This window comes from Natrix helvetica, assembly GCF_964273705.1.
Source record: "Natrix helvetica genome assembly, chromosome: 2".
In the NCBI taxonomy this organism is placed as follows: Eukaryota; Metazoa; Chordata; class Lepidosauria; order Squamata; family Natricidae; genus Natrix; species Natrix helvetica.
In genome coordinates, this window is record NC_138552.1 from 290,760,940 (window position 1) to 290,783,396 (window position 22,457).

The window sequence follows — 22,457 nt, forward strand, 5'->3', positions numbered from 1 at the left end:
CCAATATTTCAGGGGTTGCCACAAAGAAGAGGGAGTCAAGCTATTGTCCAAGGCACCTGAGGGTAGAACAAGAAGCAATGGGTGGAAACTAATCAAGGAGAGAAGCAACTTAGAACTGAGGAGGAATTTCCTGACAGTTAGAACAATGAATCAGTGGAACAGAAGTTGCCTCCAGAGGTTGTGAATGCCCCAACACTGGAAGTCTTTAAGAAGATGTTGGAGAACCATTTGTCTGAAACGGTATAGGGTTTCCTGCCTAGGCAGGGGGTTGGACTAGAAGACTTCCAAGGTCCCTTCCAACTCTGCTATTGTATTGTATTGTACGCGATTTATTGAGCTTTTCGACCCCCAGTAGGCCAACCATAGATAAATTCAAGAAAAGAAAAGTTTCAGAAGATAACACCACTACATATGTGAGTTCTGTGACTGCTCAGGAAATTGTCAGGCGTGGGAAGGTTTTTGTGCCTCCCGGGGTTTTCTTTTCTGTGGGAAACAGGTCCAAATGGTTCTTTGAGTGTTTAAGGTAGCCGACTCCTGGCCTAGACAAACCCAATTCTTGCAACTGTTCTTCATATGTTTTAGCCTTCAGTTTGGGAAAAACTCTTGTGTGCAAGCAAATGAAAAAGACTTTCTGGGCTTTTATCAAATCTCAGTCAGGAGATTCCTTCTTATTTCCAAGTTGGACTTGGAAGACCTCTTCGATGATCTGCCACCTGTTACCATATTTTTCAGAGTATAAGATGCACTTTTTCCCCTCAAAAAATCTGGGTGCACCATTATACACTGAATACAGCATTTTTTGCCTCCCGAAACCCAGCCCCCTTCACCAAAATTGCCTTGCAGAGCCTGTAGGAGGCTTCCAGAGTGCTCCTAGGGGCTGGGGAGAGCAGAAATAAGGGAAAAACAGGCTGTTTTGTGCTCAATTGCCCCCCCCCAAAACCCCTAGGAGCACTCTATAAGCCTCCTAAAGGCTATTCATGCCCTTTTTTTGAAAGGAAATGGGCCCATTTTTGTGAAAAATGGGCCGTTTTGGAGAGGTTTGCAGAGTGCAAAAACTTTTTTTTAAATTTGCCTCTTCAAAATCTTGGTGCATCATATTCCAGTGCGTCTTATACTCCGAAAAATATGGTAATTCTTGTTCATCCCTTGGGTGCTTTAGAGAACAGGTTGACCTCCCCTTCTTTGTGGCAGCCCCTCAATTATTGAAGTCTGCTAGCATATCATCCCCGTCTTCGTTAGACTAAACATAGCCGATTCCCTCAATCGTTCACCGTACATTTTAATCTCCAGACTTCTTATCCTCTTTGTTTCTCTGCTCTGTATTCTATCTGGAGTCTCAACATCTTTTGGGGGGGGGGGGGGGGAGGGTATCATATTGGCTTCTTAGGAAGAGAAACAGGCAAGCCCAGCATTTTCTGCAAACTCTCCACTTGTCAAGTTGCCAGTTCCAAGTAGAAGGAAACACCAAGCCAGGAAGCAGGACTTTAATAAGTTTAATTCCACATGGTGCAGATAACTTGGGACACCGGTGTCCTAAATTCCTGCAAATTCTGAAAGTTGGATTTCCAAGACAATTAGGGCATTCCACAAGCAATTCCATCAACAGACACATTGACCTACAACAGGGGTGTCAAACTCAAGGCCCAGGGGCCAGATCTGGGCCCCGGGGTGCTTAGCTCTGGCCTGTGGGGCCACCCTGGAAACAACGAAGGACTGGCCCACAGTGCCTCTGCAAGAGAAAATGGAGCTCTCTTTTTGCTAACAGAGGGTTGCAGGAGGCCATCGCAACCAAAAACGGAACTCGGGAGGGCTGCAGGTGGCCCTCCCGAGTTCTATTTTTACGGAACTGGGGAGCCCATTTTTGCTGGCTGGGCGCTCAGGCCAGCACAGGTGCCCCTGACAAGAGTGATGGCGAGCTGGCCACGCCCACCCAATCCACACCCACCTGGTCCACACTCACCCTGTCCGGAGCTCCATTTTGTCTGGCAAAGGGTTGCAGGAGGCTGTCGCAGGTGAAAACGGAGCTCGTGAGCTCGTTTTCATTTGAAGAGTGCTCGGGCCACCACTCTCACCCCTGACATGAGTGACATCAAGCTGGCCACGCTCACTCTGGTCCCCTGAGGTCAAACACAACCCTGATGCAGCCCTCAATGAAATCGAGTGTGGCACCCCTGACCTACAACCAGCCTACAGACCCCTCAGAATCCAGCCAGCCAACCAGAGACGGCACCGACGCTCAACCAACCCATGCAACTCCACCCCTCTAGCAGTTCATCTCACCTGATGTAACCTCCCCATCACAAGACCCATTACAAAATTCTCATTGGTGACTCACGCCTGACCTATCACAAGGGCCTCACTTCTCACACTCACACCTGAAGCCCTTATAAATAGAGGAACAGTGACACTGACATCCCCTAAACTCCAATGAAAATGTTACTTATTTTATTATTATTTATTTATTTTAATTAGATTTCTAGACCGCCCCCTCTCCCCGAAGGGACTCGGCCTAGTAATGATATGTTTGGAAACCAGCCCACAAGCTTGGAGAACGAATCTTCTCCCGTACATCCATTTGTTTAGTGACTGTTACAATGGTACTGAAATAAATGTCTTACAATCATCAACAGACACACTGACCTACAACCATCCGAGGAACTTCTCAGAATCCAAATCAACCACACAGCTAACCAGAGATGGCACCAACCCTCAACCAACCCACGCAAGCCTCCCCCCAACCAGCAGTTCACCTCCCAATGACCTTAACGTGCTGTGATTTCCCCATCACAAGACCCTCAATGACACACCCACACCTGACCCATCACAACCAGAGGTGGGTATTCAGCCGGTTCTGACCAGTTCTGGGGAACCGGTAGCAGAAATTGTGAGTAGTTCGGAGAAACAACAAATACCACCTCTGGCTGGCCACGCCCCCATCTATTCACTGCCTCCTGTGTCCCAGCTGACTGGCTGGGTCTTCTTCTGTTGCTCTGCACTGGAGAACAGAGCTGGAAAGCAGGTTAGTAGGGTGGGGAGGGAATGGAGATTTTTGCAGTATCCTTCCCCTGGAGTGGGGTGGGAATGGAGACTTTGCAATATCCTTCCCCTGGAGCGGGGATTTTGCAGTATCCTTCCCCTGGAGTGGGGAGGGAATGGGGATTTTGCAGTATCATTCCCCTGCTACACGCCCGCCAAGCCACGCCCGCCAAGCCATGCCTACCAAGCCACGCCCGCCAAGCCACGCCTACCAAGCCCACAGAACCGGTAGTAAAAATTTTGGAAATCCCACCACTGATCTTGACCCTCACTTGTCACACTCACACGTGACACGTCACAAGACCTACTGACCACACAAAGCCCTTATAAACAGTAGAACACTGACATCCCCTAAACTCCCCTGATGATGTTACCTAGCCTGATAACAAAACTTTCGGAAACCAACCCACAAGCTTTGGAGAATGAACTTTCATCCTTACAACCATTCATTTAGAAACCGTTTAGTGACCGTTCAAAGTTACAACGGCACTTAAAAAAAGTGATTAATGACCATTTTTCACATGACTGTGGCAGTCTCTGCGTGATCACGTGATCCAAATTCAGAGGCATGGCAACTGACTCACATTTATGACAGTTGCAATGTTCCAGGGTTACGTGATCCCCTCCCACAACCTTCTGATCAGCGAAGGCATCTGGGAAGCCAGATTCACTTAACAACTGTGTGACTAACTTAGGGGTGGGATGCTGGGGATTCGCAAGGGTTCGGGAGAACCTCTAGCTAAGATTCTGTGCAGTTTGGAGAAGCCCCAAATCCCACTCCTGGCTGGCCTCGCCCATCCTCTCCCAGGAGTCCCCACGCAGCCTGTTTTGGATGCAGGTAAGTTCAGGGCATGTACGGAGACTCAGAGAGGGTGAAAAATGGGCCCACCAGAAGTTCGGGAAGGGGGCCCAGAGGGCCTTCCAAGCCTGGGGAGGCTGTTTTTCCCCTCCCGGAGGCTCAAGCAAATCCTCCAGAGCCGGGGTAGGGCAAAAACACCCCCCCTCGCCATGGTGCAGGAGGCCAAGTAGGCTATGCCCACCATGGCCACGCCACCCAGCAACCAGGCAAAGAACCCCTTGCTAAAATTTTTGAAGCCCACCCCTGAACTTAACCACGGCCCTGATTCACTTAACAACGGGGGCTAGAAAAGTTGTAAAATGGGGCAAATCTCATTTAACATCTGTCTCGCTTAGCTGCAGAAAACCTGGGGCTCAATTGGAGTCGAAGGCTACCTGTACAGGCGCACGCGTGTTTAACCGGATTTGCATGTGTGTGAAGTCCCGCTGCAGACTTACACGTTCACGGAGCTGGCTGCCAAAAAACAACCGACGCTCCTTTTGTAATGTGACCTTGCAATGGGACAGCCAACTCCAGCCCAGCTGTGCTTGGACGCTGCAAGGAGTTTCAGCAAAGATACAGGAGAAGATTGATTGACTTAGCAGATTGCCGCATAAACAGAGCCCGGCTCTCTCCACCTTTCCTGAGGCGTCCTTTGTTTGTTAAGGACACCCCATTGTGGAGCACAAAGTACATCCCACATCCAGCACGCAGCTTCACCCCACCCTCACCCCCCCCCGCCCCACCCTCTCCGACAGATCTGCAGCTGGGGCATTTCTCATTTTATAAGCAGCAACCGGGGGTCTGCAGCTGAATTTGGGGGCCTGGAGGCTAAAACATATAAAGAACGGTTGCTGGAATTCAGTCTGTCTAGTTTAATGAAAATAAGGACTAAGGAGGGGACATGATAGCAGTCTTCCAATATTTGAGGGGGCCAAATTATTTTTCCAAAGCACCAGAGGGCAGGACAACAATAGCAATAGCATTTAGACTTATATACTCAGGGGTGAGATTCAGCCAGTTCGGACCGGTTTGGGCGAAGTGGATGCTAATTTTGCATCAGGTTCGCTGAACCATTAGTTGGAACGGCTGGCTGGCCCTGCCCACCCCCTCCCCTCCCCGGAGTCTTCTATTCCATTCCATTATATTCTATTGGTTGTCCAACCTCCAGTGATAAAGCACTCACAACTTCTGGAGGCAAGTTGGGCCACTGGCTAATTGTTCTCACTGTTGGCAAATTTCTATTCTACCAGTGACCAGCGAAACATGCAGCCATCCCTTAGAGCCGATAATCTAGCACAGAGGTGGCATTACCAGTGGCTGTATTCAGCCGGTTCGGACTGCTTCAAGCGAACCAGTAGTGGCAACCTGCGTGTGGGCCCACCCTCCACACCGCCCTGGTTCTATGCAATTATGGGGAGAACGAGGTTCTCCCATACAACACCTCTCCTGCGCGAGCTGCACTGGCTTCCTGTGGCCTACCGGGTGCGCTTCAAGGTGTTAGTCACCATCTTTAAAGCGCTCCATGGCACAGGGCCTAGTTACCTGTGGGATCGCATTCTGCCCCACACATCCCTGCGACCTATTCGCTCGCACAGAGAGGGACTTCTCCGGGTGCCGTCCTCCAGAGAGTGTCAGAGGGCGGTGCCCAGGAGTAGGGCCTTCTCTGTGATGGGCCCTACCCTTTGGAATGACCTCCCCCCAGACATTAGGACAACAACTGACCTCCGCTCCTTCCGTATGAAACTTAAGACCCACCTGTTCCGACTAGCCGGCCTGGCTTAATTTAGAGCTTCTCCACCTCTTGGGCATTTTTAATTGTTAATTTTAATTTTTAAACTTTAACTATCATTGGGGTTTTAATTGTTTTAAAGTATTGTAATTTATTTATTTATTGTTCCACCTCCTCCATATTGTATTGTTGTGACCGTTGCTAGTGTTCGTCGCCCCGAGTCCCTTGGGGGAGAGGGGGCGACTAAGAAGTCAAATAAATAAATAAATAAATAAATAAATAAATAAATAAATAAATAAATAAATAAATAAATAAATAAATAAATAAATAAATAAATAAATAAATAAATAAATAAATAAATAAATAAATAAATAAATAAATAAATAAATAAATAAATAAATAAATAAATAAATAAATAAATAAATAAATAAATAAATAAATAAATAAATAAATAAATAAATAAATAAATAAATAATAAATAAATAAATAATAAATATGCCATCCTATTTAGCCACGTATTCTAAGCCGCGCGCATCAGTGGTGGGTTTCCATTATTTTTACTGCCAGTTTGCTCGTGCGCTCGCAACACTTCTATGCACGACCAGAAGCGTCCAGGCGGGTGGGCGGAGCCTCCCGCCACCACTACCTCCACTACCGCTTTGCCAGATCCGGGCCAAACCGGTAGCAACCCACTTCTGACGTGCATGTGTGCAAGCCGCGTGTGTGAGCAAAGCGCATGCACGGAAGGTGCGCGTGCTCACAGTTTCTGGTGGTAAAATTATGTGAAACCCACCTCTGGGCATTCTGTTATTGCAAATGCAACTTGCATTATTAAGGCCTTAAAAACGGAAGGGTTTTTTTTTTCCGTAAAGAGTTTTATAAATGACCTTTTTCCTCCTCTAACCTTATGCCAAATCCCCGATAGAATCACATGTGGGCTGTGTGCCTGATTTAAATAACATTCCTCCCTGCATTGTATTCTCCAGAAGGAACCTAGGAAGGGGAAAGGTTATTCTAGGAAATGGCTTGTGGGGGCAGGATAGGGACTCTAGCTGCAATTCAAGGCTTGTGGCTTGCCATGGTTCCCTCAAGGTTAATAGGAGGAAGGAAACAAAGCTGGAGGTGGGGAGTGAAAGGAACTCCCTAGAGTCCCCGGGATATTCTGGGGGAATCAGATGTTGTGTGATGACTTCCACAGAAAGCCACCAAATGGCTGATATATAAATATTTGATGGCCTTATCTCAAAGCCCAAATTGTAATCAAACTCGTCCGCAAAACTGGAACGCATAGGGATGCAAGAATTGAAACATATACAGTGGAGCAGCTTTGGCCAACCTTGGCAATGTGAAGAGGTTGAACGGGAGTCTAGTCTATCGAAGAGAAGGACCCGGGGTGACGGGATCGCAGCCTTCCAGTATTTGAGGGGCTGTCACAGAGAGTAGGGGATTACCTGACTACCCGACGCACGGAGCAGGTGGTGGAGCTACATTCGGAGTATAAGACGCACCCAGATTTTCACCCTCTTTTTGGGGGGGGGAAAGATGCGTCTTATACTCCGAAAAATACGGTACCTACTCTCCAAAGCATCTGTGCAGCAGGACAAGAAGAGATGGGTAGAACACCATTAAAGAGAGAAGCAACCTGGGCCGCATTAGGGCTGTGTTTGACCTTGGGGGGGGGACAGGGGGTGTGTGGACATGGTGGGTGTGTCGGGGGCGCCTATGCAGGCCAGAGCTCTCTGCCAGCAAAAATGGTCTCCCATGCTCCGTTTTCGGCTGCAACTTCCTCCTGTAATCCCCTGCCGGGGAAAACAGAGCTCTGTTTTTGGCTGCAATGGTCTCCTGCAACCCTCTGCTAGCTAAAATGGAGCTCCGTTTTCACTGGCAGAGGCAGCGGCACTGTGGGCTGGTCCTTCACTGTTTCCAGGGCCGTCCTGTGGGCCAGTTCTAAGCACCCTGCGGGCAGGATCCGGCCCCTGGGCCTTGAGTTTGACACCCCTGGTCTAACTCAACGAACAGAGCCTGTAGTGGGAATCCATCCCTTCGTGCTTGCTCTCAATGACCTTGGGGTTAGTTTTTGGTCGTAACTCAAGGGCTACAGATAGTCCTCAACTTACAACCATTCGTTTAGTGGCCCAAGTTACAACGGCACCCTAAAAAGTGGCTTATTTTTGTGACTTGTTTTGAATTTCGTTAATATAAATGGTGATAAAGATTATTAGGTGCAAACAGAAGTATATATTATTTCCACAACTAGGCAGATAAAGCCGAAATGGTTAAGCTGATTGGTTTATTCAAAGAGGAGAATATATTTCATTGTGTTTTTTATTTGGATATCACTTCTGGATTTTGTGCTTGGGAGGAGAAAAAAAATGAAACGTTGACTTTGGTTTTGGTGATTAGATAGATTGGTTATTATAGCAATGGCTAGTTATTTACTACTGTGTAAAAGTAAAAAAATGAGGTTGTAATATTGTTATCTTGTACTGTGCTAAAAAGAGTTGGAAGTCAATGCTTTTTTCTCTTGTACCTTACATTTTCTTTCCCCGTCTTCTTCCTTCCCTTAATTTCCTATTTTTCTTTTTCTTTGAATTTATACATTGATTATTTGTCTCAAATGGTATAGGTTTTCCTGTCTGAGCAGGGGGTTGGACTAGAAGACCTCCAAGGTCCCTTCCAACTCAACTCTTCTCTTCTCTGCTATTCTATTCTAAAACAATAAAAGTTATGAATCTGAAAAAAGTCATGGATCTAAAAAGTGACCTATGTTATGACCATTTCCCACTTTTATGGCCATTGCCGCATTCCCATAATCATGTGATCAGATGCTTGGCAACTGGTTCTTATTTATGACAGTTGCAGTGTCCACTTTGCGACAAACAAAAAGTCAGTGGGAAAGCCAGATTCACTTAGCAGCCATGTTACTAACTGAACAATTGCAGCAATTCACTTAACAACGGCAGCGAGAAAGGTGGCAAAATGGGACAAAGCTCACTTCGCAACTGTCTCACTTAGCAACAGAAATTTCGGGCTCTATTGTGGTCGTAAGTCGAGGGTTACCTGTATCCCAAAGTGTTAGATTGGGGAATGGATAGGCACACACAGGCTTAACGGTAACAACAGCTCTTTATTAAGTACAACAAGTGAGAACCATCCAGCGAAGGTTGAGTCTGACAGCAGCCCTTTTATAGGGAGCTGTCAGACCCTTCGACCAATAGGATTAAAACTCGGTTCCCACCGGAACAGCGGACCTGGGTGGAAACCACTGTAGTTAGAACAAGTATCTAACACAAAGTTTATTTCTTCTCAATTTCTTTTCCTTTTTCTCCATCCTCAAGCCTTCCCAACTGGGTGTAAGAACAAGGCCTGCTAAATCTTAATTGTTTGCTCACTCCTCCTCCCTTTTCTTTTAAACCAGTGTGCTTCAGACTTTTTTTCCTTCCAATTTTCATCATGTTTCACAATATAAAATGAAAATAAAGATAGTAGGGAAATGGGAAAGGTAAACAGGGGAAAAGAGACGTGTGGGTTGAGGGGAAAAGAAGAAGAAGGAAAAAAAGAGTTAGCTTCCAACTTTTTTTCAATGCAGTACAATAAAAAATAGCATGGTACAGCCTCAATTTTCTAGTTGTATGTACTTAATATCCTAGTCATTTCTAGAACAATGGGCTTATCTAATCAGCAAATCCCAAAGTCAAACTTTCATTTCTTTTCTGTCTCCAGCACAAAGTCTAGAAATCGTTTCCAAATAGCAAACTTTGCAACTTTAAGATGAGTGGATTTCAACTTTCAGAATCCTTATCCAGTATGCTTTGCGATGGGTGGACTTCCAGAATTGCCCAATCAGCATGAATTTATATCTGTGGGCTTACTGGCTGGGGAATTCTGGGAGTTGAAATCCATCCATCTTAAAGCATGCTGGCTGGGGAGTTCTGGGAGTGGAAGTCCACCTGAGGTGGTATTCAGCAGGTTCTGACTGTTAAAGCTTGTACTGAGGAGACGGAGACAGCTGTTTATTAACTCAAACCGAACTGACAGGAACAAGCACAGCAGAAACCGTCTGACAGCTATTTATACATGCAGCTGTCAGACGGCGAACCAATAGGAATTGGGTTTTTTTTCCCGCCGGCCGGCAGGCGTGCCTGGACCAATCAGAGGGGCTTCTCTGAACGCCCTCTGCTGGCCAGGCACGCCAATACATAACACTGACCACTTCTGGAGAACCGGTAGCGGAAATTTTGAGTAGTTCGGAGAATCGGTAAATGCCACCTCTGACTGGCCCCACCCCCTTCTATTCTCTGCCTCCTGAGTCCCAGCTGATCGGGAGGAAATGGGGATTTTGCAGTATCCTTCCCCTGTTATGCCCACCACACCACGCCCACCACGCCATGCCCACATAAATGGTAGTAAAAATTTTTGATTCCACCACTGAACTCCACCCATCTTAAAGCCTGCTGGCTTGAGAATTCTGGAAGTCCATCATCTTAAAGCATGCTGGCTGGAGAATTCTGGGAGTGGAAATCCATCCATCTCAAAGCATGCTGGTTGGGGAATTCTGGGAGTAGAAGTCCACCCATCTTAAAGTTGCCAAGTTTGAAAAGCACTGATTTATAAATAAATCTTGGAGTAATTGATATGAAATAGCTTGGGAGCAAGAGCTATTCACCCCCAGGTCCTTTGCCTTGAGTAGCAAGCTGGCTGCCTACAGTTTTGGTCATCGCAAAACATCACAATACAAAAAGAAGATGTTGAGACTCTGGAAAAAGTGCAGAGAAGAGCAACAAAGAAGATCAAAGGGGTTGAGAGCCTAAAACATAAAAAGAACGGTTGCTGAAACTGGGTATGTCTAGTTTATTGAAAAGAAGGACCAGGGGAGACATGATAGCAGTCTTCCAATATCTCAGGGGCTGCCCCAAAGAAGAGGGAGTCAAACTATTTTCCAAGGCACCTGAGGGTAGAACAAGAAACAACGGATGGAAACTAATCAAGGAGAGAAGCAACCTAGAACTACGGAGAAATTTCCTGACAGTGAGAACAATTCATCAGTGGAACAACTTGCCTCCAGAAGTTGTGAATGCTCCAGTACTGGAAATTTCTAAGAAGATATTGGAAAGCCATTTGTCTGGAATGATATAGGAGCTCCTGCTTGAGTTGGACTAGATAGGCTCAAGAGCCACATGGACCTTGGCAGACCTGAACACTGGGCCCTCTCTAACAAAATGAAATTCAATGTAGAGAAAAGTAAAGTTCTACACTTAGGTAAGAAAAACCAAAAGTACGCATATAGACTGGGTGAAACCAGGCTTAATAGCAGGGACTGGGAGAGGGATCTGGGAGTCTTAGTGGACAAGCAGCTAAATATGAACCAGTAGTGAGCAACAGCAGCCAAAAAAGCCAATGCAATCCTAAGTTTCATTAACAGAGGGATACAATCAAGATCAAGGGAGGTACTAGCACCACTCTATAAAGCCTTAGTAAGGCCACACCTAGAATACTGCATCCAGGTTTGGTCACCACACTATAAAAAAAGATGTTGAGACACTGGAGAAAGTGCAGAGAAGAGCAACCAGGATGATTAGAGGACTGGAGGCTAAAATATACAAAAAACGGTTGCAGGAACTGGGCATGGCTAGTCTAGTGAAGAGAAGGACCAGGGGAGACATGATAGCAGTCTTTCAATATTTGAAGGGCTGCCACAGAGAGGAGGGGGTCAAGCTATTCTCCAAAGGACCTGAAAGCCAGACAAGGAATAAGGGATGGAAACAAGGAGAGATTCAACCTGGAAATAAGGAGAAATTTTCTGACAGTGAGAGCAATCAACCAGTGGAACAGAAGTTGCCTTTGGAAGTTGTGGGAGCTTCATCATTGGAGGCTTTCAAGAAGAGATTGGACTGCCATTTGTCAGAAGTGGTGTAGGGTCTCCTGCTTGAGCGGAGGGTTGGACTAGAAGACCCTCAAGATCCCTTCCACATCTGTCATTCTGTATTCTCCCGAGTCCAACCCCCTTGATGTGATGCTCCATTAATCCAAACGGGCATGTTTGAAAAATATCCATTTCTGAGCCATGTAGATTCGGAAACTTTCAAGCTGAAGGCCTATCAGCAGGGGAGAAAAACAATTTTGTCCTTGTTGATATTTTTTCCCCACCAAGCCATCCTCTAAAATGTGCAGCTCCCAGCAAATTTTGACACCAGCCTCAAAACCTCTTCGAATTTCACAAGCTCTGGAAAAGAAACTCCTTCCGTTCACCATAGACTTCTTCCACCTGCCGGAGTGCTGACACAGCAGTAAAGCCACTTCAGGAGGTGAACGGAGGCTGAGATTTTCTGCTGACCAGAAAAAGGTTTTGCTTGCTGCCTTTAATGATCTCTAGCAAGCGTTCCAAGACTGACGGGCGACAATGATTCACTGAATTTGCACATGGGCATGCAAGGACAAATGGGCTGTCTATGGCAGGGGTGTCCAAACTTGGCAACTTTAAGACTTGTGGCTCTGCTGGCTGGGGAATTCTGGGAGTTGAAGTCCACAAGTCTTAAAGTTGCCAAGTTTGGACACCCCTGGTCTATGGAAATTCTCAGTTCATCCAGGTCACGATTGTCCCAAAGGTGCTTTTTTTCAAGTGGCAACTGAACTTTCTGATTTTTCTTTGGAAGATGTTTCGCTTTCTCCCCCAAGAAGCTTCTTCAGCTCTGACTGGATGGTGGGGAATGGAAGGATTTATACTCCTTGCAGACAGCTGGTTATTTTAGAGAGCCATTAAGTGGCTAAGATGCTGAGATTGTTGATCTGAAGGTTGGCAGCTCGGCGGTTCGAATCCCTAGCGCCGCGTAACGGAATGAGCTCCCGTGACTTGTCCCAGCTTCTGCCAACCTAGCAGTTCGAAAGCACGTAAAAAATGCAAGTAGAAAAAATAGGGACCACCTTTGGTGGGAAGGCAACAGCGTTCTGTGCACCTTCGGTGTTTAGTCATGCTGGTCACATGACCACGGAGACGTCTTCGGACAGCGCTGGCTCTTCGGCTTTGACACGGAGAGGAGCACTGCCCCCTAGAGTTGGGAACGACTAGCACATATATACAAGGGGAACCGTTACCTTAGAGAGTCGTTGAGGCCGCTTGGAGGTTTGCCTGTGTACTCAGGGTCACCTGAGTGATGCAAATGGGTGTGGGGCCTTCTTGGAGTGGCCAAAAGGACTGTGGCAGTGGGGGGTTGCAGGCGGTATTCTCCGGTACAGGCATACCGGTGCCTGCCTGGAGTACTGGGTACCATTCCGGTATGGTGCTCTGGAGGGCCCACCCGCCTGCCCGAGCTCCTTACCTGCATTTGAGCTCTTCGGCGCTTCCACGCACAGAGCGCACGGCGCCTGCACAACATTCCGCCAAGCAGCTGGAGCATCACAGAGGCTCACGGAGGTGTCACAAGAGGGAAGGGTGCATGCGCGTGATGTAGTGGAAGCCGAGCCCCGTTGCAACCGTACCAGTTGCAACGGGATCCAGAACCCACCACTGGACGGTGTTGTGCACTGGGGATAGATGATGTCCTATCCCTCCCCCTCTGTTGAGAGGGGGCTGCTCAATTTTGACCTAGATGTCCTCTTTGATGCATCTTTCAAACCAGTGGTCCAAAATGTGGACTTTGCTGTCCTCAAAAGCATGGCCCTTGTCTTTTAAAAGCAGGTGGACTGCTGGATCTTGTCCTGGTAGATTTGCTCTCCTATGTCACAGATAAACCTCCAAGTGGCCTCAATGACTCTCTAAAAAGGATGCAAAGGGCCAGCTGTCTGCAAGGAGTATAAATCCTCCCATTCCCCACCGTCCAATCAGAGCTGAAGAAGCTTCAAGTGGCCTCAATGACTCTCTAAAAAGGATGCAAATGACCAGCTGTCTGCAAGGAGTATAAATCCTTCCATTCCCCATCATCCGGTCAGAGCTGAAGAAGCTTCAAGTGGCCTCAATGTCTCTCTAAAAAGGATGCAAATGACCAGCTGTCTGCAAGGAGTATAAATCCTTCCGTTCCTCACCATTCCTTGGAGGAGAAAGAGAAACGTCTTCAAAGAATAACAAAAAAGTCCAATTGCCTCTTGAAAAAGCACCTTTGGGACAGACAAATTGACTCTTTCCAGCCAAAGAAGAAAGCAGGAGATGTCCTGGTACACCTCGATTTACAACCACAATTGAGCCCAAAATTTCTGTTTCTAAGGGAAACGTTTGTTGAATGAGTTTTGCCTAAATTTTACGACTTTTCTTGCCGCGGTTGTGAAGCGAATGACTGCGCTTGTTAAGCGAGCCACACGGTTGTTAAGTGAATCTGGCTTCCCTATTGACTTTGCTTGTCAGAAGGTCATAAAAGGGGAAATCACGTGACACCCCCCTCCAGGGACACCGCAGCCGTCATAAATATGAGTCGGTTGCCAAGCCCCTGAATTTTGACCATATGACCACGGGGATGCCACAACAGTCCTAAGTATGGAAAAACAGTCATCAGTTGCTTTTTTCAGTGTCAATTGTAACTTCAAATGGACACTGAACAAACTGTTGTAAGTGAAGAACCAACTCTATTAGACATTTTTATTAAAACAAAATAATTTAACCACCCTCCTCGTTGCCAGCTTCTCAGCTATTTTTTTTTTCCAATTTTCTAAGGATGTTTTTATCATCCAGGATAAATTTGCTCAGTTGTTTGAGTTCAGGGTCGACCCTTTGCTGTGGTCACTTATTGTATCCAACACCAGATAACGTTCTCCAGAACGTTTTATCTTCTTTCCTGGTTCCTTCCTGGTTTATATATTTGCAAATATCTTTTTATACATTAACGTATTCTTTTTGAAGAAAGAGCCCTCCCCCCGTTGTTATGATTATGGTTAAAAGCCACTGGTATTTATTTAAACCCTGCCATTTGCTAATCGGGTATTGAAGGAAGCAGTTTTTCTGCTTCCTGTAATAATAGAGGGAAACCTTGCGATTTGATTGGCTTTGGGCTATAAATCAAGTGTTGACTCTCAGCAATCACAAGCAGAGATTTTCTGCAGGAGGGTCTGTCCCCAACCCGTTTTTATCCCGCTCTTCCAACGGGGCCCCCATCACTGCTGGGTCCATCCACCTCACAGCTGGACATCCTCTTCACTACCTCAATTTTGCGAGTTGTCAGTCCATGACTTAGAGAGGCCATTTCTTAGTTCCTATAATTCTTATAATTATATCTTATAATTATCTTATTCCTATAGTTCCTATAAGTCTGTCTGTCTGTCTGTCTGTCTTTCTTTCTTTCTTTCTTTCTTTCCTTTCTTCCTTCTTTCTTTCCTTCCTTTCCTTCCTTCCTCTTCAACTGTTTCTCCTTCCTTCCTTCCTTCCTTTCCGTTCTCTTTCCTTCCTTTCTTCTTTCTTTCTTTCTTTCTTTCCTTCCTTCCTCTCCCTCTGTTTCTCCTTCCTTTCTTCTTTCTTTCCTTCCTTCCTTTCTCTCCCTCTGTTTCTCCTTCCTTCCTTCCCTCTTCTTTCTTTCCTTCCTTCCCTCTGTCCTTCCTTCCTTCCTTCCCTCCCTCCCTCCTTTCTTTCTTTCTTTCCTTTCTTCCTTTCTTCCTTCTTTCTTTCCTTCCTTCCTTTCCTTCCTTCCTCTTCAGCTGTTTCTCCTTCCTTCCTTCCTTCCTTCCTTTCCGTTCTCTTTCCTTCCTTCCTTTCTTCTTTCTTTCTTTCTTTCTTTCTTTCTTTCTTTCTTTCTTTCTTTCCTTCCTTCCTTCCTCTCCCTGTTTCTCCTTCCTTTCTTCTTTCCTTCCTTCCTTTCTCTCCCTCTGTTTGTCCTTCCTTCCTTCCCTCTTCTTTCTTTCCTTCCTTCCTTCCCTCTGTCCTTCCTTCCTTCCTTCCCTCCCTCCCTCCCTCCCTCCCTCCTTTCTTTCTTTCTTTCTTTCTTTCTCTTTCTTTCTTCCCTGTCAAATATCATTTTATTGCAGCAATCATTTAAATCAGGCGTCTCCAACCTTGCAACTTTCAGACAGACCTGTAGACTTCAACTCCCAGAATGATTTAGATTGTAATTTCAGATTGCTTTCCCGGGATTTTTTTCCACAACTATTTTAAAATTTTATTTCCAAAGTGTGTATACAATAAAGAAAAAAGAAGAAACAAACTAACAGTTTGGCTGCTCCAACACTGGGAGTTTTTAAGAAGAGATTAGATAGCCATTTGTCTGAAATGGTACAGGGTTTCCTGCCTGAGCAGGGGGTTGGACTAGAAGACCTCTAAGGTCCCTTCCAACTCTACTATTCTTTTATTTTATTTTTTACTGTTTTCCCTTATTATTTTATTTCTCATTTCATATTGCATATTTTGTGTGAGTCTGATGTTTCCTCTTAATTGGGGCTATTCCATTTTTAACTACAGAGGGTGAATTTTTGCGTCCCTAGAAAGGATGATAGTATTCTTAATTAATTAATGCCTTGTTTCAAAATGTTGCGTTCTGAAAATAATACCTGTTCTCTGCTATCATTCATCTTAGGAATAATATGGTTAAACTAATGCAAACTATTTGTCTTTTGCAGGAGGGGAAGCCTGGTGTTATGCCTCACAACAGTGTAATGTCTCAGATTGCAAAGGTAACTTTCAAAGCCCACAGTTCAATGTACTGTAAAACATGAACCCGGGGCAAGGTGTGGGAAAATGCAATTTATTATATTTCCTTTTCTGTTGAGTCACTATTATGGATAGTTATGCAATGAAATGCTGATTAGAACAAATGGTAATAAAAACATTGAATTCTTGGAGAGCTTCTGAGCTGCTTTGCTGCCATTCCAGGCTTGCCCTGAAAAGACCCTTGAATTGCAAGGTTAAATTTCTTTCATGCTTTTATTAACCTGACTATTAAGTAATTAATATTCGGTTGCATGCTTTCGAATTGCTACTGTTGGAAGAAATGTCCTTCTGGGTTCGGCTCCAAGTGGGGAAAAAGACACTGGAGACATGGGAGCTGCTTGGAAAGATGGTTTTAATGGTGGACAGGACCACATGGCTTGAGCCCTGAACAGAAAAGTGATCACATGCTTCAATGTTGGTGGAGAAGGGAAGAGAAGGGAAGAGAAGGGAAGAGAAGGGCTGAAGAAGGGCTTGCAGGGATTTTTATAATCTGTTCTGCCCCACCTATCTGTTTCCTGTTCCTGTGTAAGAAATGTATTCTGATTGGTTGCCAGACTCACATGGGCCCATGCAGGGGCAACCCTCTAGGCTGTTTTGAATTCAGGTTTGATTGAGTTCAGATGCCATGTGGTCAGTTGAGTAAAGGCTTATATTATCATGCCTTCATTGTCACTGCCAGAACTCTACACCCATCCCCCTGGAGCTGAACTCTTTATTATGTAAAGTGGACTAGCTTGGCCTTCTTAATGGCCCATTGACAAAGTGGGGATGGGCCGGAAGCTGCAGGAATTTACTTTAAAATGTGTTTCTCCCTTTTTCACATCCAGGAAAATATAATATTCTGCCTTATCAATATTTCTTAGGATATTTCATTTTTCTGGGAGAGGGCTAGGTGATAACTTCCTACAATCCCTCCTTTTTTTTTTCCAAAAAATGTGAGTGGAACGCACATGTTTTTGACAAAAGATAAAATTGGTCAGATCAGGGAAACTTAATTTTTCTGATGGAAAGGCATTGAAAGAGACAGCAGAAGGATCCCTTCAGTTGTCTCCCAGAGAACTTTCAACCATGAAGGTCTTAGCAACCAGGGCACAATTTCTGGAAAGAAATTTACAATATCCAATTTACCACGCCAATTAATATCAGATATCACTTTCTGTGAGCTTCCAGATTACAAGCAAGCAGAAGTCCCCAAAAAAACCTTCACAGCCATGGTTCTGCCTTTTAAAGAAGTACAGGCTGCCCATTTCCAAGGGATTTCTTTAACTTGCCCTGGCTCCTATTTTAGTGAGGCCAAATTGAGTTTAGCTAGTGTGCAATACAAGCTATTTAGTATTTTTTTTTAAAGTTACACACAATGAGCCCAGGGACTCCTATCAGAGACCACCAGTGCAACATGTCCTGCTTTACTGGGCAACTGGGCAGCATCATTTTATTTTATTTTTGAGTCAGTCGGGGTTTGAGTTTTGAAGATCCTTTCTGCTACTCTTCAAGTGGGGGAATTGCCTGAGGGGAACTGACCCTCCCCCATGGGATTAAAAGGGAGATATCACTGTTTAGGCTTTTGTGCAAAGACAAAAATCAACCTAGGAAATGCTTTGTGGAGTTAAGTCAAGGAGATAGTTTCAATCTAATTCTGAATGGAGCCTCTCTCTCTCCCTCTCTCTTTGTGTGTGTGTGTGTGTGTGTCTGTGTAGCTGCTTCTACAATACAGAAAATACAAACATTTTGGACAAAATTTCCCTCCCACCAGCCAGAAATCTAAGGTGTTCCGATCTTGCTGTGCCAGCCACTCTCAAATACAATTCTTACATGAGTACATTAAACTGATTACAATATAAATGAGGCAAGGAAGAAAGCATAATAAATTTCTGTGAATGAAACAGAGAAAGAAAACCTTATCAAATTCCACCCTCCCCATAATCTTTTCAGCTGTCTTCTGGGAATTGAAAAGAGTCTTTTGGTCTTTACTTCTTCATCTCCTTCAGGGTTCTTTCATGTCTGCTGGATGGTACTAGGCTTGGCTTGCTGGTAAGAGTGGTCAGTCAGTCTTGGCAGTCTGTCCCAGGCTTGGCTAAGTTTTTTTTCCCTCATGTCAGGTTTTATCAGGAGGCAATCACCAGCAGCAAATTGGAGAGTTATGGTTTGAGCTAGCAGTCCTTTGTTTCTGAGGTAAAAAAAAAGAGGCCAAGAATACAGTTCTTTACAGACATATCTTTAGTCTTATGTTGTGGAATCTCACCCATTCTGTCCAAGTGTGGAAATCCAAACATTATTTCAGGAGGCAGACGAGGTAAATTTCATGGAACATGACATTCCCACTGCCTGTATGATTGAAACACTTTTGCAGTAAGATGAGTAAATTTCCAAGAGGGACAACAACTTGTGTTGCAAACAAACAAACAAACAAAATGTCATAGGGTAGAGCACCTTGACTCATAAACATTTAAAAATGCACTCAGGTGTAAAAGAGGGAGGTAAGAACAGCTTTAAAAAAATTGCAATTTAAAAAAAAGGTACTTTGAGTCAACACTCCAAAATATCAAATTCCATTCAGATGGAAGCAAATTCTCATTAAGTATGTTAAAACATTTACAAATGTAAGCAAAATATCTCAAAATCATTCCTTTTTATAGGTTTAATTAAGCATTTTAAACCTCAAAAATTTCAAGAAAAAAAATCAAAATTGTATTCAGAGCAAAGAAATGTAACTGCATAATTGTTATATGCAGATGAAAGATCACAATAGTGAAAGGTAAGCGGAGCAGATCACCCATTTACTCCTAATTTCTCAGAAGAGGGGGGGGAGTGGTTAAAGTGAGGAGAAAAAATTTCAGCCTTTAATGACCCAAAAGGAAAGAGGGAAAGAAGGAGGGGGGAATGCCCAGAGGCATTCACAGGTATCACTGGGGCGTTTCATACACACACTCATGGTAAAAATGAGGAGACACTCATTCTCCCCGCTTTTCCTGCTTCCCTCCAAAGGATGACCCAGAAGGAAGAGGGGGGGGGGGGAATTCACACAGGCAATCACGTGGATCTCTGGATCCATTCACTTATCACTCCCTGGGGCATGGGGGACACATACTCACATTCATACTGCAATCAGACCTTCATGATTGCTCATGCCAAACAATCATAGGTATTTCAGGAAGCTTTTTTTTTTTCACAAGCCACCAAGCTTCATTTTCTTTTATTAGAGGATCTCACCCTCCCTTCAGGTTTGGAAATGATAACACACATGCATACACACACATACCATTAAACAACCTTGTAACTGACTGCTTCTTTATATGAAAGGGAATCAAACTACATTCATACCAACTTTACCATCAACATACTCACATTTGCACTGCAATCATTAATTTCACATACAAAAATCCCATTTCATTCTTTCTTCATGCAAGGCAGTTATTACAATTACTTCAGGGAGCTGTACATAAGCCAATGAGCTCCATTTTCTATTATTAAAAGATCTCAACTTCCCTCCAGGTCTGGAAATGATCACGCACTAGATTGTTAATGCCTGTCTCTGCCCTGGGGTGTTCGTTTCTAATTTGGACCTGCCAGCGGACGCTGGCTAATTTTTAAAGATCCAAATTCTATCTTGATATCCCAGCACGCGCTGGCATTTTTAAATATCAAGATGTATAGAAACAATGTACAGAGATGTTTGTCCACACATTGTTTGCATTCAGCCAGGGTTCTAGGTTGGCGCTCCCAGCACACGCTGGCATATTTTTAAAGATCCAAACCCATCTTGATCTCCCAGCAATTTCTGGCATAGTTTTAAAGACCAAGATGTATGGAAACTTTCATTAACACATCGTTTTCATCTGGGTGGGGCCCTTGATTCATCTGATGGTGGCCAGAAAATCAGCAAATTTGTTGACAAAATCTAAATCAAAACTGCCTTCTGGAGGCCAGGTTTTTACTTTAGGACTAATAGAGTAGGTTGGTCAGAAAAATGTGCAGAGGGTTTTTACTCAGGTTGAAGGCAAACCTTTAGTAGGAATTTCCTTCATTTCATACATGCACACACAAGGCAACACTCTCCTCCTCCCCCCAAAAGGGAAAAAAAAATCTATACTCACCTGAAGAGTACAATCTTCTAGGGCTGAAAGACATGAGAACAAGGTTCCCTCCCCCACAGAAAAGGCATTGTTGGAGGATTAGAGGTAAGGGAGGGGCGGGGGGGTAGATAGCTTGCAGGCAGAGTTTGAAAAATAAAAGCATCAGTTACTCAGCAGATAAACAGATATTATGGGGATATCACAGATGAGAAATGGGGTATGGATTCACATGCTCCAGGAAAGAAATGAACAGGTAAAATCATTTAGTCACACAATAAATGCAAGGATGAAACTTTTCTTGCAAACATTTCCTGGGTTGTTACTTTAAGGTATAGGCAAGGAAGGAAGGAAAAAAAAATCTCTACTCTGTTTCTGCTGGCCAAAACAGACACAAAGTAAAGACCCTTCCCAGTTTCAGTTAGTTTTCTAGGCCCAACAAACTGAGCGAAGGCAATTTCTGCCAGTTTATTCCTTTCTTTCTTTGAACACTTTAAAATTCTTGTCTTTTGGATTGGAGACATCTTAGTTACAATTACCTTGAGGGTGCACAAAGACTTAGACATACACACACACAGACAAAGAGGGAAAAACAAAATCATTCCCACCATGAATTTCAGTTAAATTGGGGAAGGCACAAATCTTAACAAACAAAAACCACGTGGTTATATAGAAGACAGAGAAAGAGACAGACAAGAGGGGAAAAAAAGAAACCCCACCATTTTCTTTTAAGTACCTTTTCAGCCAAATTAGTTTTTTCCTGTATCATCTTTCAGCAAAGCCCATTTTCTACAATCTGCTCTTTTTTTCTTCATTCCGGCCAGGACGGGCATTTGCTTTTCGTCCCAGGCCCCCAACAACTCCCCTAGGGGGGTTTCCGTGGCTACCCTCGAGCTACCGCTTCCCATGATCCCGTTTAGATGTGGGTTCACTTCGTCCTAGCCGGGTTTGCCACTTCGTATTTCCCCACTTTACTTTCGCGTCCTTAGAGGACCTTTCGCGCCCTTTTGAAGGGACTTTCTCTGTTTGCCCTTCGGAGGGTCTTATTGGTGCCCTTCGGAGGGACTTTTCTGGGGGTGCCCTTCGGAGGGACTTTTATCGCGTTCCTCACCGCGGGAACCTTCTCTCGATTCGCGCCCTTTCACGCAGGGACTTTTCTTACAGTTTCAAGTCTTGGGGAAAGAGACCCGGAGGACCAGCCGCACAGTGACCCAGGAGGGGTGCTGTCGGAGCGGGTATGCGTACCTCCCTTTTTCTCACTAACTTTCTTATGGGCTTTAGCTTTTTTTCTCTCACAGGACAAAAACAGCAGCAACAACAACAAAAAAAAACATTCACTTTTCCATCCATTTTCACACACACGAGTCACACACATGCAGGCATACACACATTTCCCATGCTTTAAAATTAAATTTTAGAGAATTAAAATTTAGAGGTACTCACCTTCTTTCCAGGCAGCCTTTGAGCTCAAACTCAAAACCCCTTTAAAGCCTAGATCCAAATGGCTAAGGCCAAGATAAAGTCCACCCACAGACTCAATGGGGTCTGTGCCGGCATGGGAGGCTTACCTGGGCCATATCCATTTGTTAGGCTAGCTTGGAGTCCCATCTGGGGGGTGCCAATTGTTGGAAGAAATGTCCTTCTGGGTTCGGCTCCAAGTGGGGAAAAAGACACTGGAGACATGGGAGCTGCTTGGAAAGATGGTTTTAATGGTGGACAGGACCACATGGCTTGAGCCCTGAACAGAAAAGTGATCACATGCTTCAATGTTGGTGGAGAAGGGAAGAGAAGGGAAGAGAAGGGCTGAAGAAGGGCTTGCAGGGATTTTTATAATCTGTTCTGCCCCACCTATCTGTTTCCTGTTCCTGTGTAAGAAATGTATTCTGATTGGTTGCCAGACTCACATGGGCCCATGCAGGGGCAACCCTCTAGGCTGTTTTGAATTCAGGTTTGATTGAGTTCAGATGCCATGTGGTCAGTTGAGTAAAGGCTTATATTATCATGCCTTCATTGTCACTGCCAGAACTCTACACCCATCCCCCTGGAGCTGAACTCTTTATTATGTAAAGTGGACTAGCTTGGCCTTCTTAATGGCCCATTGACAAAGTGGGGATGGGCCGGAAGCTGCAGGAATTTACTTTAAAATGTGTTTCTCCCTTT

General features: G+C 44.8%; 1 protein-coding gene across 1 annotated transcript in view; it reads left to right on the top strand.

Moving 5' to 3' along the window:
* The window catches only part of CA4 (carbonic anhydrase 4), a 43,306-nt gene that overhangs the window by 9,961 nt on the left and 10,888 nt on the right, over nt 1-22,457 (top strand). The window contains exon 2 of the mRNA XM_081945488.1: nt 16,137-16,190. Coding sequence (XP_081801614.1) covers nt 16,137-16,190 — 54 coding nt within the window. The remainder of the gene's footprint in view (nt 1-16,136; nt 16,191-22,457) is intronic.